Source organism: Acipenser ruthenus, chromosome 5 (genome assembly GCF_902713425.1).
Source record: "Acipenser ruthenus chromosome 5, fAciRut3.2 maternal haplotype, whole genome shotgun sequence".
In the NCBI taxonomy this organism is placed as follows: domain Eukaryota; kingdom Metazoa; phylum Chordata; class Actinopteri; order Acipenseriformes; family Acipenseridae; genus Acipenser; species Acipenser ruthenus.
The window spans coordinates 2182475-2196385 of NC_081193.1; the positions used below are offsets into that span (position 1 = coordinate 2182475).

The window sequence follows — 13911 nt, forward strand, 5'->3', positions numbered from 1 at the left end:
ACGTATACAGGTAACGTATATGCACATTATAACGTATACAGGTAACGTATATGCACATTATAACGTATACAGGTAATGTATATGCACATTATAACGTATACAGGTAATGTATATGCACATTTTAACTTATGCATGTACTATTAAGAACAAGCTTGTATTTAAAACCATGCAGCATATGTGTTGAAGGACAGCGCAATGTGTGTTAAATGTAATACAAACTGTTCCGAGGGGAAGATGTGCGTTTTCATCTGTATAAGAAGTACACGAGTTAATGGCTAAATGTTTGAAAGAATCTGTTAACATTATGTGCGCGGAGGAAACGATTAGAGCGACGGTTTAATGTATTTCTCCCTATAATACAGCCATGAATGAGATTTCAGTAAACACAACATCGCGGTCTACAACAATATGTGTAACAAATTTCCTTAATTATTTTAAATTGAAGAAAACTACATCATGTCAGGTATTTACTGTCTGTTGCAAAAGTAATACAACTGGCAAAATAATTCAACCGAAAAGGTCAATCTGCGTCATTAACCATTTGAGCTATAGGTTTGGTGTAGTCTTTTTCATACATGTAGTAAGCAAGTCACAATGTATTATTATTATTATTATTATTATTATTATTATTATTATTATTATTATTATTATTATTATTATTATTATTATTATTATTATTATTGGCCCTATTACACTCTAGTTGTTATTGGCATATTTAAATTTCATTTTTTCATACTGTCGAACATATTTCTAAGGATACGGATAATGTAATTTGAATATAAAAATATACTTTTTTTGTTTTGTTTTATAGGTAAGCACAAAATTAACAACCATCTAGAAATATAACTGTATTTGCAAATACAATATCTATTATTTGTTAAGTATCCCAAGAAAACAAGGTCTGCAATCTGCTTCTCTTACATAAGACACATATCTAGCAGGTACAGCTGTACACGAGTGTTTGGAGGTCGGGTTGGAGCACGTTTTAAACTGTAATTCACAAGCACGTGACTGAATGCACACTTTACTAAAGTCTCAACCACCCATACCATTCCAAGGGCTCTCACGTTCAATGCTTGGGCTGCAAGATGAGCGCTCAGCTGTCTCTTATTATGAAGCCGCCCGTCCTTTCAATCCCATGTATAGGTCAATTCAACACACGCTTTCTTAAAATGTGTTCATAACATGTTTTGCATAATAAATGAAATTCTTTCAACGCAGCACTCGCGTATGTCGTGTGTCTCAATCAGATCGTTGGCCTTCTGTTTTAAAAAGCCATGGCAGCTGACTTAACAGCTGACAGGTTGAAGGGTATTACATCATACCAGAGCCTATAACTACTGATTTACAATACTCTGCACAACAGTAAGCATCGTTACAACAATGCCACAGTTTAGAGAGGGAACCTTGTCTTACTGTAACCTAACCTCACAGCGCATGGAAGAAACAGTCGAAATAAAAATACGTACAGGGTTTTAAGCATTGTGCATGGGAAGTTATAGTTGACACGTTTTAAGAGGGGGGGTCACTGCCCATGGGAAGTAAATCACGCAGTTTACAGGAAGCTGTTTAAATCCCACACAGCCTACCAAAAATATATAACTTAATGATTCAATGGATTGTTGGAGAAATAAGGCCATCTGTAACTGGAGTACTGGTATATATGTTGATATTTTACATTAATCCCAACTTTTAAAGTGGTGATAGTGTTTTATATGCAACAATAGCAACATAACGTCTTTCTTCTACAAGCATCGTAAACCCACACATCTAGGTTGATATTTGTATCCTTAAGCGTTTCAGTGGAATAGAAGGATGTGCGCAAATGCCGCTGAACAGAAAGAGAACAAGGAATGATCAAATGTTACAACTCTAGAACCGAGCCCTCCTGATTATGTTGCATTGTTTATATATATATATATATATATATATATATATATATATATATATATATATATATATATATATATATATTAGTTATATATAGTTCAATTGGCACTCCCTGATCCCTTCTAGATCCAACGTGCACCATTATTTGATGGTGTGGACTAAATGCAAAGCAAAGAAATCTATTTAACGTACTTGTTTATGCTGTACATATTTCTTCTTTTTTTAAAACATGAATTAAGAGGCATGTTTGAAGCGGTTTTGGAAACATGTTAAATCCTAGTTCATAATAAGTGCTATGTGGAAAGTATGGCACCAGTACTACTTCTACTTCTAGTGATTCACATTAACAACATGGAGCGCTGTGGGACGTGTCTTAACAAGAAGAGTCTTCCCAGAGTTCCTTAAAAAAAAGGAAAAAAAAAATCCACTTTACAACGTGAGTAGGGTAAATCTAAATCTCCTTATTCAGCACACGGCCTCTGACACAATGGAAGGTATCTGACCCCTACCCCCACCGTGTGCACCCCAACCAGCTACAGTGCGAGAATAACAGCACTAACATTGCAGTCACCCTGGAAGAAGTTAGAAGGCCATTATTATTATTATTATTATTATTATTATTATTATTATTATTATTATTATTATTATTATTATTATTATTATTATTATTATTGGTGGTGGTGGTAGTGGTAGTAGTTATAAGTTATGGTTGTATTGTCACCATTATGGTTTTCATTTAATTTACCTTTATTTAGACATTAATATTAATAAACGTGCAATTAAGTGGATTAATGCTAACTTTTTTAGTTTAAGGTGTGCAAAAATGTTACTTGTTTTTCAATTACTTCATATGTTAATATATTTCTTTAATTAATCAATAAACTTAAAAAAGTCACTATATATATATATATATATATATATATATATATATATATATATTCATTGAATATATGGATTATTATTATTATTATTATTATTATTATTATTATTATTATTATTATTATTATTATTATTATTATTATTCAGTAGTAGTCGTCGTATTGGACAAGAGGAATAGCAAGAATCTACTGCTACATTACATGTAGGTAAAGGGTGATTTAATTCCAGTTCATATATTCTATTATATGCAGATATAAAGAATGACGGGTATTGTATCTTGAATCTAATTTAGAGTATTTCCCCTTTTAACAAAGTGAAGATACAGATATGTGTTTTAATCTCACTACTTTTGTTGGTGAAGAATTTGTATTTCATTAAACATTTCTGCCATGAAAGTTTCAAATTAATAACAGTAGTTCAACTTACATTTTTGAGCATTACTCCCTAAGGTTTGAATCGTACATTAAGCACAGGTTTTGTATAAACATTAAAAAGGATGTATTCGAGTTATATTTAAAGTTAAATGTGTTTCATATATATATACAGTGTGTGTGTGTATATATATATATATATATATATATATATATATATATATATATATATATATATATATACACATACACACACACATATAATTTCAAATGTTGTATCCTAAAATAGTAAATTGGCTTGCTAGTGTTACTTGTTGTAGTGCATGTAGTTAAAATATTCTTAAAACAAGTAATAGACGTTTGTGTGCAATTTTTAAGTATGAATGAATGTAATATATTCTCTATACCTCATCTGAAAGAATTGTTTTCAACATCAAAACGCAAAAAACCAATTAACGGCAGTGTTGGACGATTTAAACTATTCAGTTAATAAATACCATATTGTTTTTGTTTTGATGTCGTTTTTGCATTTTGGCTTTTAATAAACAAAAATAGTTTATTGAAATAATTTATACCTCTTGCTTTTTCCTAAGATTCTATATCTTAATATTAAGCAACAATGATGCTGACACAGTGTCCTTTATTTCTTAATTAAACATAATTTAACTATAGACCTATATAATTTATATTAAAAAATAGGTTTCAAAATACAGAGGGACGAATTGAAGCATTTCACAGAGTTTGTTAAAAGCATAATCATTATAGTTTGACTAAGTCGTCTCGTCAAGCCCATTCGTTTTAAAGTGGGGTTGCTCAGTCCTGGGATTAAAAAAAAGTATTTGTTGACTTATTGACAAAGTCTGTCTTTTCCCAACAATGAAAGTGGCAGGAAACTAAGAGAGACCAGCTACAGACCCTTTAGCATGTCTGCTCGCCATTATGCGCACCCGACAGATTACCTTAAATCAGGCAAAGGATTTACGCAGCCATGCTGCAAAAACATAAAAACGCACAGGTGTATTCAACCCTGGGCCAAACTAAACACTTGTCTGAAATCAAAACTTTATAAAAACAAAAGTTGCCCAAATTAAAACACAAACATTCAAGCACAAAATAAAAACTGGTGTGCACAATGTTGTGCACAAAACAGACAAATTAAAAAATACCTTAAAAATATTGCCAGCATTATATTATTTGTGTCAGTTTGTCTTCAATTGTGTCTGCTTCGGGTTTATATGTCTGTTTTCATTGGCAAAACTGGGACAGATTATATTATTATTTATTTCTTAGCAGACGCCCTTATCATGAAGAAAGTTGCCTTCTAAAAGGATTTACTCTCATAATAACTTCATAAAACTCCTTTGGCAGATGCCATTCATAATATTCATTTATGAGTTTCAAGTAAGCAATCCAATTTTCTTAAACTGACGGAGGTTGAAAAATGAGCTTGAATAAAACAGTTTTTATTTAATTGGTTGCTTAAACAATTAACACACCTTTAAAAAAAACGAAATTACTGAAAATAATATATATGTTTTTTTTTGTTTGTTTGTTTTGTTTGTTTTATTAAAAACAAACATTCTTCCGTTACGTAGGCTACAGGCGGAACAACGCAGAAAGCACCGGGATGAGCTGATGAGATTAAATATGCTATTAACTTCGTGTGACAAAATGTTTATGAAATCCTTTTACATTTAAAATGGGTATATGAAAAGCACGATATTTGATAGTCATTGCCTCACGTATTATTAAACAATAAAAATAATACGATTTTAGCCTGAAATGTATATTTTTAAATCCCTGGAAATTATAGGTAATGTACTTACAAGGTAGGATCTCTATCCTTATTTCGTTCTCCTCTCTGGATTTTGATACCTTGAGCTAATTTGGAAGTGCCCCCATCTGATGGAACAAAATGATGCTTAAGACGCATAAATTAGGTAGTTATACAATGGACGAGAACCTGCATTGTACCTCTTTGACTATGCACCGTGGTGCTTATGCTTGATGAAAGTGCTCTCTAAGTTTATAGAAAGTATGGCATTCACCATTAAAGCAGGGCAATCGTCCAGCTGACCCCCCCCCCCCCCCCCCAAAAAAAATAAATAAAATAAAATAAAAAAAAATAAAAAAAAACTGCCCTTAACAATGCGATGTGCACGTCTAAGGGAATCAAATAATAGCCCTAATAGTGCCCGATATCAAATGAACGTGTACTTCACGTTTATTTAATATTCTACTTGATGGTAAATAAGATGGAAATCCATCTACAAATGAGGAAACCGGTTAATCACTTTTTTTTTTTTTTTTGGCATCATGCTTATTCTAATATGAAACTAACTGCATGTTCCTCAATTATCTTGGTAAGATGTCAATGACCATTGTTTGCTCGTTTGGGGTGTTGCTCCGCCCCCTGTGTTTGTCGTAAACCTGGCGCCTGGCTACAATAAACCCGAGATAAGAGCGTCCAGGGCTCGCCTCCTTCTCCAAGGCGATCAATCGGATCTCAGGCGGACTACAAGCACTCTCTTACGTAGCCATCCACAAGGAGAGAGCTAGCACAACAACACGGCTGAACCGCTCAACCAATTTACCTGGTTTCTGAACCATGTCTTTGAGCCCAAAGCACACAACGCCTTTCTCAGTGACAGACATTCTGAGCCCTATCGAGGAGACCTACAAGAAGTTTGCTGGCATGGATAGCACAGGGAACCTTACTTCTCCTTTGGGACCCTACCGACAGACCCAGGTTTCACAGCCTGGCATGCAACAGCACACCATGGGCCACAACGCCACCGTGGCTGCTACCTACCACATGCCACACAGTGTGTCCCAGTTTCCTCATAGTGCCATGGGAGGATACTGCAATGGGAGCATTGGCAACATGGGGGACCTCCCTTCATACCAAGAAACCATGAGAAATAGCGCCGCTGCCAGTGGATGGTATGGAGGAAACCCCGACCCCAGATACTCATCAAGTAAGTTTTAAATGTTACAACGCATTATCATAAAAACATCAGACAGTTACAACAGCAAGACAGCACACAGAGCACTCGTATTTGAAAAATCTCCTTACGCATTAAGACGTGTTGCTGTTATTCTAATTGTATGTCATAACCGGCGATTCAAATGGCATTTGTTTACCCAAAATAATATCAGCACTGTTGCATGATTCACAGTACAAAAAAAAAGAAAAACTCTATGCTATTTAAAACATCCTAAACTTATTTTTTACTTTTTTATGTCCAGTCATGCAAACCTGTGTCAACTGTTTCGTTACAAAATGTTTATATAGCAAAACAGTATAGGAAAACAGTAAATGAATAAATAAATAAATACATTATATATATATATATATATATATATATATATATATATATATATATATATATATATATATATATACTCTTTGTAACAATGTAACTAAGCCATTACTTCAAACGATTCTGAGCGTTAAGATGAGTCGGTATATGATTTATAATAAAATATTGAAGGTTGAAGATTGAAGATTTTGCTGACTGTTGCATCTTTTTAGTTTCTAGATTCATGGGACCTTCTACCGGTATGAATATGGCCGGAATGGGAAGCTTAACCGGAATGAATGACGCGACAAAGTCAATGGCACCTTTACACGCAGCCCCAAGGAGAAAAAGAAGGGTGCTGTTCTCTCAGGCACAGGTCTACGAGCTTGAAAGGAGATTTAAGCAACAGAAGTACCTCTCAGCTCCCGAGAGAGAGCACCTGGCCAGCATGATTCACCTCACCCCAACCCAGGTCAAAATCTGGTTTCAGAACCACAGATATAAGATGAAACGGCAGGCCAAGGACAAAGCTACCCAACAACTCCAGCAAGAGAACAACTCGTGCCAGCAGCAGCAGCAGCAGCAGTCTCCAAGGCGAGTGGCGGTTCCTGTGCTGGTGAAGGATGGGAAGCCCTGCCAGAATGGCTCCAGCACTCCAACACCGAGTCAACAGCAGCAGCAGCAGCAAAACAGGTCTAGTGGAGTTCTAGCAGCCTCCAGCAATGCCATCACTCAGCACCCAAACCAGCAGGTAAACCCCTTATCCCAGGCCCAAGACCTAGAGGAAATGTCACCAAGCCCTCCATCTCTACATAACCAAATGGCCAATATGGCTCAGATAGACACATCTGTAGATTACACCAATAACATGGTCAGCCCCAATATGCTTTATGGCAGAACATGGTAGGAGCGACATTTGATTTTTTTTTCATGGAGACATATTAGGCAAATAAAAAAGAAAGAGCATGTGGAACGGCACTGTGTTTATATTTCAAGTTTTTGAGCATGAAAGCCTTCGGGGACCGGATGGACTTTATAGGTACCCCAAAGGCTCCTCGTGTTTTCTTCACCTTGTGTGTGCAACAAGCGAACAAAACAAATGACTGGTTGCGTGAAACTGTGTGTGTTGTATTTTTTTGGACTTCCTCAACATTATGTTAATGTAGTACAAACTGTTGAACAGGATAGTGAATGCTGCTCCACGTATTGGTGCCCACATGGCTTTGGATTGAGAAAAGAAAAAAGACCATGGTATAAACCTATTCAAAAGGGACTAAACTATGGGACCACGCCACAGTATTCTACTTGATATTTGAAGGACGTGATTTAGGTATTGTGAAATAATTTGGATGCGCAGTATTAACAGAAATAGAGACTGTATATTTGGCTAACACCTCAAAATAATCTCAATGTACGATACTGTAAAATGGGGGTAACTAATCGGAAGCATCTCAGAACTATTTCTTTTTGTAATAATTAAAATAAAAGTCGTGTCTGCTGTAAATATGTTTCATATCCATTGACAACAAATCACTTGAAGCTCAACATATTTCTAAAGAATTAATTTTATAAGGATTCAGCCGGTGTGCATTTTCATTATATCGGATTGAAAACAAATTGAAATGGAACTGAAGGTCGAAAGGGTGTATTCAGTATTATCCACACGTTATTGTTTTTGAAATAAACTGTAAATAAGTACAACATATGAGCCACCGAAGGGCTCCCGCTAGCTAGAAAATAGACCTTCTTTGTCCCCAAAATGACGTTTTAAATTGAAGGTGGTAATATTCAAAATAAACGATTTTTTTCAATCCTAAACCGAACTCTCTCTCTTGTTTTAGAAGCAAATAATTGAATTGTATTAATATGTTGTTGTTGTTTGTTTGTTCTTAATGTTTTGTTTTTTTAATTAATACGTTTTAACGAGCCCAAAGCTTTAGTAAAACGTTGTAACTGGATTTATTTTGTGGTTTGTTGTTTAACTGAAATATTGTAAAAGTTCATGACTTTATAAGAACAAATGTGGGTGATTTAACATTAACAGTTACTGTTGAAGTGTAGTAGTAGTACTTTATATAACGTGTAATGTTTGCAGGTGATTTGTTTTCTTTTTAAATGAACCATGCATTTGTTTTTAAGTACCTTCAATGGAAATGCTGTTTAAGTATAAACAAGTCCCAATCAAGCTGACTAATAAGAGTACATTACATTAATACAAATATTAGTAAAGCACAATATCACAAAACTCTTTGAAAAAAGACAAATTAAGGCACGCTCTTCTTTCCAGTCTTTGTGAATTAATAGCAAGCTTAAGTAATTAATCGTATTATTCATTAAAGATGACCTTTATGTATTTCTAAACAGATTAAACTTTATATATAAAAAAACATTTCTTTTTCTATGTTCATACCCGTGACAAACAATTCTCACACATATTCATAGCATGATATAATAGTTTCAAACATATCTGAGCGCATAAATAACAACGCCATTATGCGAGCACTACCTAATGATTGTGTGTGTGTGTGTGTGTGTGTGTGAACATCGGCATGACTAACGTCTATTGTTCACCGACGCGTAAAAGCCACCAATAAAACACATTTTTATAAATATAATTATGTATTATTTTCTAAATTATCTGTACATTTATTTAAACAATAGAAGGCTATAAAGAAAAACATTTCTTACACTTCAAACTGTGACATGAGTATCGAAAAAAATAGAAAGCATGGCCTATAATTAACGCAAAGGGTACCGGTGAAAAAATGCTAGACCGTGTCTCAATCATATGTACTTATTTTAACGGGTTTTTTTGTTTTTGTAATATATATATATATATATATATATATATATATATATATATATATATATATATATATATATATGTATATATATATATATATATATATATATCGAATCCTTACAGCAATCACAGTTTTTTCAGATTTTAATGTTTAATTTGCTAACGCTCATTTTTTCGTGCGTACTCTCAAACAATTCAAACGCCAACACTAATCAGAATTTGAAACGTGCTGCGTAGGATTTATGACTGATTCTTAAGCAACCGTGCAGAGAAGGTTATATAATTCAAGCCTTTGATAATTTACAAAACAATCTGAAGTGGACACATTGCAAGGTCACAGCAAGTAAATGAAGATGCGACTTAAATGTGGCAATCCACTTGAAATTACAAACATGCAATATCCACATCCATTAAAAAGAACATCTTTACGGAACGCCGTGCACAGATAGAAACATGAAGACAGCCAAGGCCCTAAAAAAAGAAAAGAAAAAAAAAATCACAATTCAATAGAGGAAATAACTCGCAAGAAATGTAAGCTATCATTTCAAACACTCTAAACAAGCTTTTACAGTTTTACTTGCTTGTTTGCTTTCCTTTGTTAGTTGCAGAACTATATTAAAATTGGAATTTCTCAAAAGGTGAAACTCATTAACGTAACGTTGTATTGTAAGAGCGGGAAAGGGTGTTCTCAAACTGTATCTTAGCAACCAAAGCATTGAAGGACTGGAGATACAAATGTGGAAGGTTGAAACGATCGCAAGCACCTGTTGACGCTTCGCAGCAGGAGGCTAGATTTTTCTTCTTTTAATGGGTAGTGTTGGAAAGTGTGTAATGTTTTTTTTTCATTTATTTATTTTTCTTCGTTTTAATTTTAATGTTATATTTTTTAGCTTAAGGTACACATCCTTCAGCCTTAACCTTCCAATAAACTGGTAAACTTGTTATGATTGATTGAACATAATCTTGTATGTGTGAATATAGTCTGTCAATGGGAATATAAGGGTAAGTGTATTTGTTTTATTTTATAAAATAAGATTGTATGACTAACAAGTTACTTTAAATTGACAAATGTTTTACTAGCACAGTCTACAAATGAAAAGCGCCTTGAAGAAACGAAAGCAAACAAGTGAAATACAGATTAACGGTGTTATGTATTTAGGGATTATTTTACAAGCCTATATTGCAAGACTAAAAAGGGCTTGTATTTTCACCAAAAATGAGCTTTTTGTATGCTTTTGCACCTCGCGGCGGATAAACATTTGATTGAATAAACTGTAACTCAAATATTTAGGAATTGAATATAAATCTAAGTCAACAAATTAAAATCAAATGTAGCTACTTGAAGGGTTATTTTGGTAAGCTTTTTTTTTTTTGTATGCACCCTGAAGTCACGTCTGTATCGAAACGTTGGTGACACATGTTTGTTTGTTGTTTTCTCAATTAAAGATCTGCATTTCTGGAGCGCAGCTGAGTGTGCGGTTCTCTTTATATTGACTGGTGGCTGCAGCCTTGTGAACGTGCTCCTTGTCTATTCGGTGTGCGGACTCGGTTTTACTCGAACAGTCTTTATAGTAGAACACAATTCAAATATGCTGGTTTAATAATCACAATTGAAATATGGGTAAATCATCCACAAGACTTCTGTTGTAATTCTTAAGCATCTGGTTTTACAGTGAAGTGCACTATGTACTGTTTGTCGAATCTAAAGTTCAAAATGTACTGTACAAAAAATAAAATAAATAAATAAAACAAATTGAAGCAACCATTTATAGGCCTATGCTAGAATAGGATTTACAATCATAAACTGTGCAGTACTCAATTTGTGATTGTAGGCTTGCTAAACGTTTCCGAAGAGAATTAAGTTAATTTGTAAAAAAAAAAAAAAAAAAAAAAAAAAGAGAGAGAAGGAAAAAGGCGCTTGTTTAATTTTTGGCTCCCTTCTATTTTGTAGCCCAAGATCTGGTAGATTTTAACTAGACAGAAAATAAGTTACTTTTTTACTTTAATCATTATTCCATGTAGATTGTTTTTGACCCAATTTGAGACGTGGCAAGAAGGTACAAACACGTCCAATGTGTTTTTTATTCATTGCATTTCTTATTTATTATTATTATTGATTACCAGTTATAACGTATGTTATTAAACTATACGAGGTATATGCGGAGTGTAAAACAGGAACGTAGATTTTCAAAGAAGTAATGTATATGTGATAATAGCAATTTTAAACAAATCGTCCCTCCTCTCCACAAAGCGTAAGACTGCGGTATGTAGGGAACAACATCTCCGCTTCCAAAAAAAAAAAAAAAAAAAAAAAAAAGCAAAAGCAAAAGGTTGCAAGGACGTTAACAAAATACCGTAAAACAAAACATAATTGCAAATAAGTAGCAATTAGATCATTTTAATAGACTATTTCAATGACCCGAATACATTTATCGTTACTTTAACAATCAGCTACATGGGAGCTGTTTGTCCAGGATACTTACAGTAAACATATACTACACCCCATCCAAACCAAATCAATATTTGGATACTATTCTTTATGAAAAGAGATCACAGCACGCCCTGGTGTTTCTGCATTAGCTTTAATTGGTAGAAAGGCGCTCACGGTTGTGAGAACTCCTCACGCTGAATAAAACAATTCTTCACCCCTATACGGTTATCTGCGGAGCGGTAAAATAGACGAGGAGTGTAGAGACTCAGGATGGCCTACTGTTATATATAGGTCTATTCAGATTTTATTTCACCTAATTCTTCTAACCCCCACTCCACCAAAAAAGAAAACCGTATCTAATTTAACAGTAAAGCCAATATATTTACTTAAATATTAGTAATGTTAAAACGAAGAACGTTTATATATATATATGCACGCACAGTTTGATGTCAGTAAGACAAAACAAGCATAATGGGGCAAATGCACCAACTGTATTAGACGTGATGCACAAACATATCTAACATTTCTACCTTCCCATTAAACTATTCGATAGGTATAGCAATAGATATATTTTAGTTTAAAAGTGCAGAATTTATTAGTGGTATTCCAGGAAACAGTGTAGTCTGGCTACTATCCCTAGTATGTTCCATTACACACAGCCAGGATTATTCTCAGGGTATAAGCCTATACAACAGGGCTTTCCAACCTTTTTTTGAACCTGTACCCCTTCTGTCGGGAGGTTTCTGCTAAAGTACCCTTTACAATTTTCGCTCACTGAATGATATCACAGTTGCAATAAAAGGCAGAATAATCGCATTCACATATTTCTTTTTTCCAGTTGATTTAACATATAATTGTTCGCAAGTCGGGGACTGACAAACTGCTGATTTATGACAAAATACCAAACAGGAGGCTTCGTTCTTAAAACTGAATTGCATGTCTTTGGATGCACAGAATTAATACATTATTTAGGAATCTCTTTAGAAACACTCGTAGCGTTCCATTCGGCAGTCATTATAAATAGGCCTACAATACTGTGTGAACTGTAGCTAAATGTTTATAACGTTACCATTTACTTCCAACCTCAGCATAATTGCATGCCATTTAAAATGTATACAACATCAGGAACATTAACCTCAAGATAAAACTATAACTAACAATGAAACTTTTTATTATTAATTAAAGCCAGCATAATTATCCAAATGTACACTGTACAACTTTGTCACTTTGCACTTTCTGTAGAATGTTGTTTTCTTCCTTCGTTTTTCTTTTGCAAGTAAGACATATATACATTTCAAACTCCGAACACATATACAACTGGGCGCAATTCATGTTACTAAAATGCAACTGCTGTAATAAAGAAAACAAACCCCGTTGAAGTAGGAGTACTGCGATTACTATTTATGTTTACCGGAACGTTTATACTTGTTAAATGCAGAAACACTGTGCTTCACTAATACAAGTTGAAAACAGCAAACATCACGAGCAGCACAGAGCGCTCTCCATTGGCACAATCGCCAGACGCCTGCTTCACCGGTACGTAAAAGTGGAAATCGCGCATGCGTACAGGTGGAAAACGTGGACGTAGTTTGTTTTCTTCACACCATCTGCGGTTCACTTTGAGCTGCTAAACAATTATTAAATAAGTATACGCAGTGGTTTAGAGAATGTATAACACCATTAAATCAATTGAAGATCATTATTTTCATTTTTTATTTGTGCATTTCTGAGTCGTCCAGCGTACCACCTATGACGCTTCCCCCCCCCCCCGATGAAAACCCCTGCTAGAGACCATGGCGACCCCACAGCGGTTTCGATACTGTATTGGCGCGATTACGGTGTAGGTGTTTAACTTGCTTCACTGGATCGCTTAACAGCATACCTCGATCTCGCCTGAAATTCACCCTTAAAAAAAAACACAATCATAAACCAGTCTGCTTTTACACAATGGATTGTGCACATGTGCAACCTCCGGGACCACGTGGATTCCCCTCAGAACGGAGTAGCCCAAATATTTTGCAAAAACTGCTTGAACCTGAGTTCGCTTATTACTGAGCTACGTGTTCCAATGCATTTGAATAACTTCTATTACATTCAGATCAAACGGCATCGTTTTTATTATCTTACCTTAATTTTTTTTGTAGTCAAATGGTACTTTAAAATAGTCAAATTAAAACGTTCCACTGTGTATCAATATACATAAATAACAAAAAAAAACAAACATAAAACACAACA

At 34.4% G+C, this 13911-nt stretch overlaps 1 protein-coding gene across 1 annotated transcript; it reads left to right on the forward strand.

Moving 5' to 3' along the window:
* Nucleotides 1-5636: 5636 nt before the first annotated feature.
* LOC117402237 (homeobox protein Nkx-2.4-like) lies at nt 5637-9240 on the forward strand. Its single transcript, XM_034003185.2, has 2 exons — nt 5637-6118; nt 6676-9240. The coding sequence occupies exons 1-2, from the start codon at nt 5749-5751 to the stop codon at nt 7347-7349; spliced, it is 1044 nt and encodes a 347-aa protein (XP_033859076.1). The 5' UTR covers nt 5637-5748; the 3' UTR covers nt 7350-9240.
* The last annotated feature ends 4671 nt before the right edge of the window (nt 9241-13911 follow it).

Bases quoted from the DNA above. Each gene is read 5' to 3' on its own strand.
- LOC117402237 (XM_034003185.2), top strand. From the start codon at position 5,749: ATGTCTTTGAGCCCAAAGCACACAACGCCTTTCTCAGTGACAGACATT. The intron at 6,119-6,675 runs GTAAGTTTTAAA...GCATCTTTTTAG, and splicing joins CGACCCCAGATACTCATCAA to TTTCTAGATTCATGGGACCT.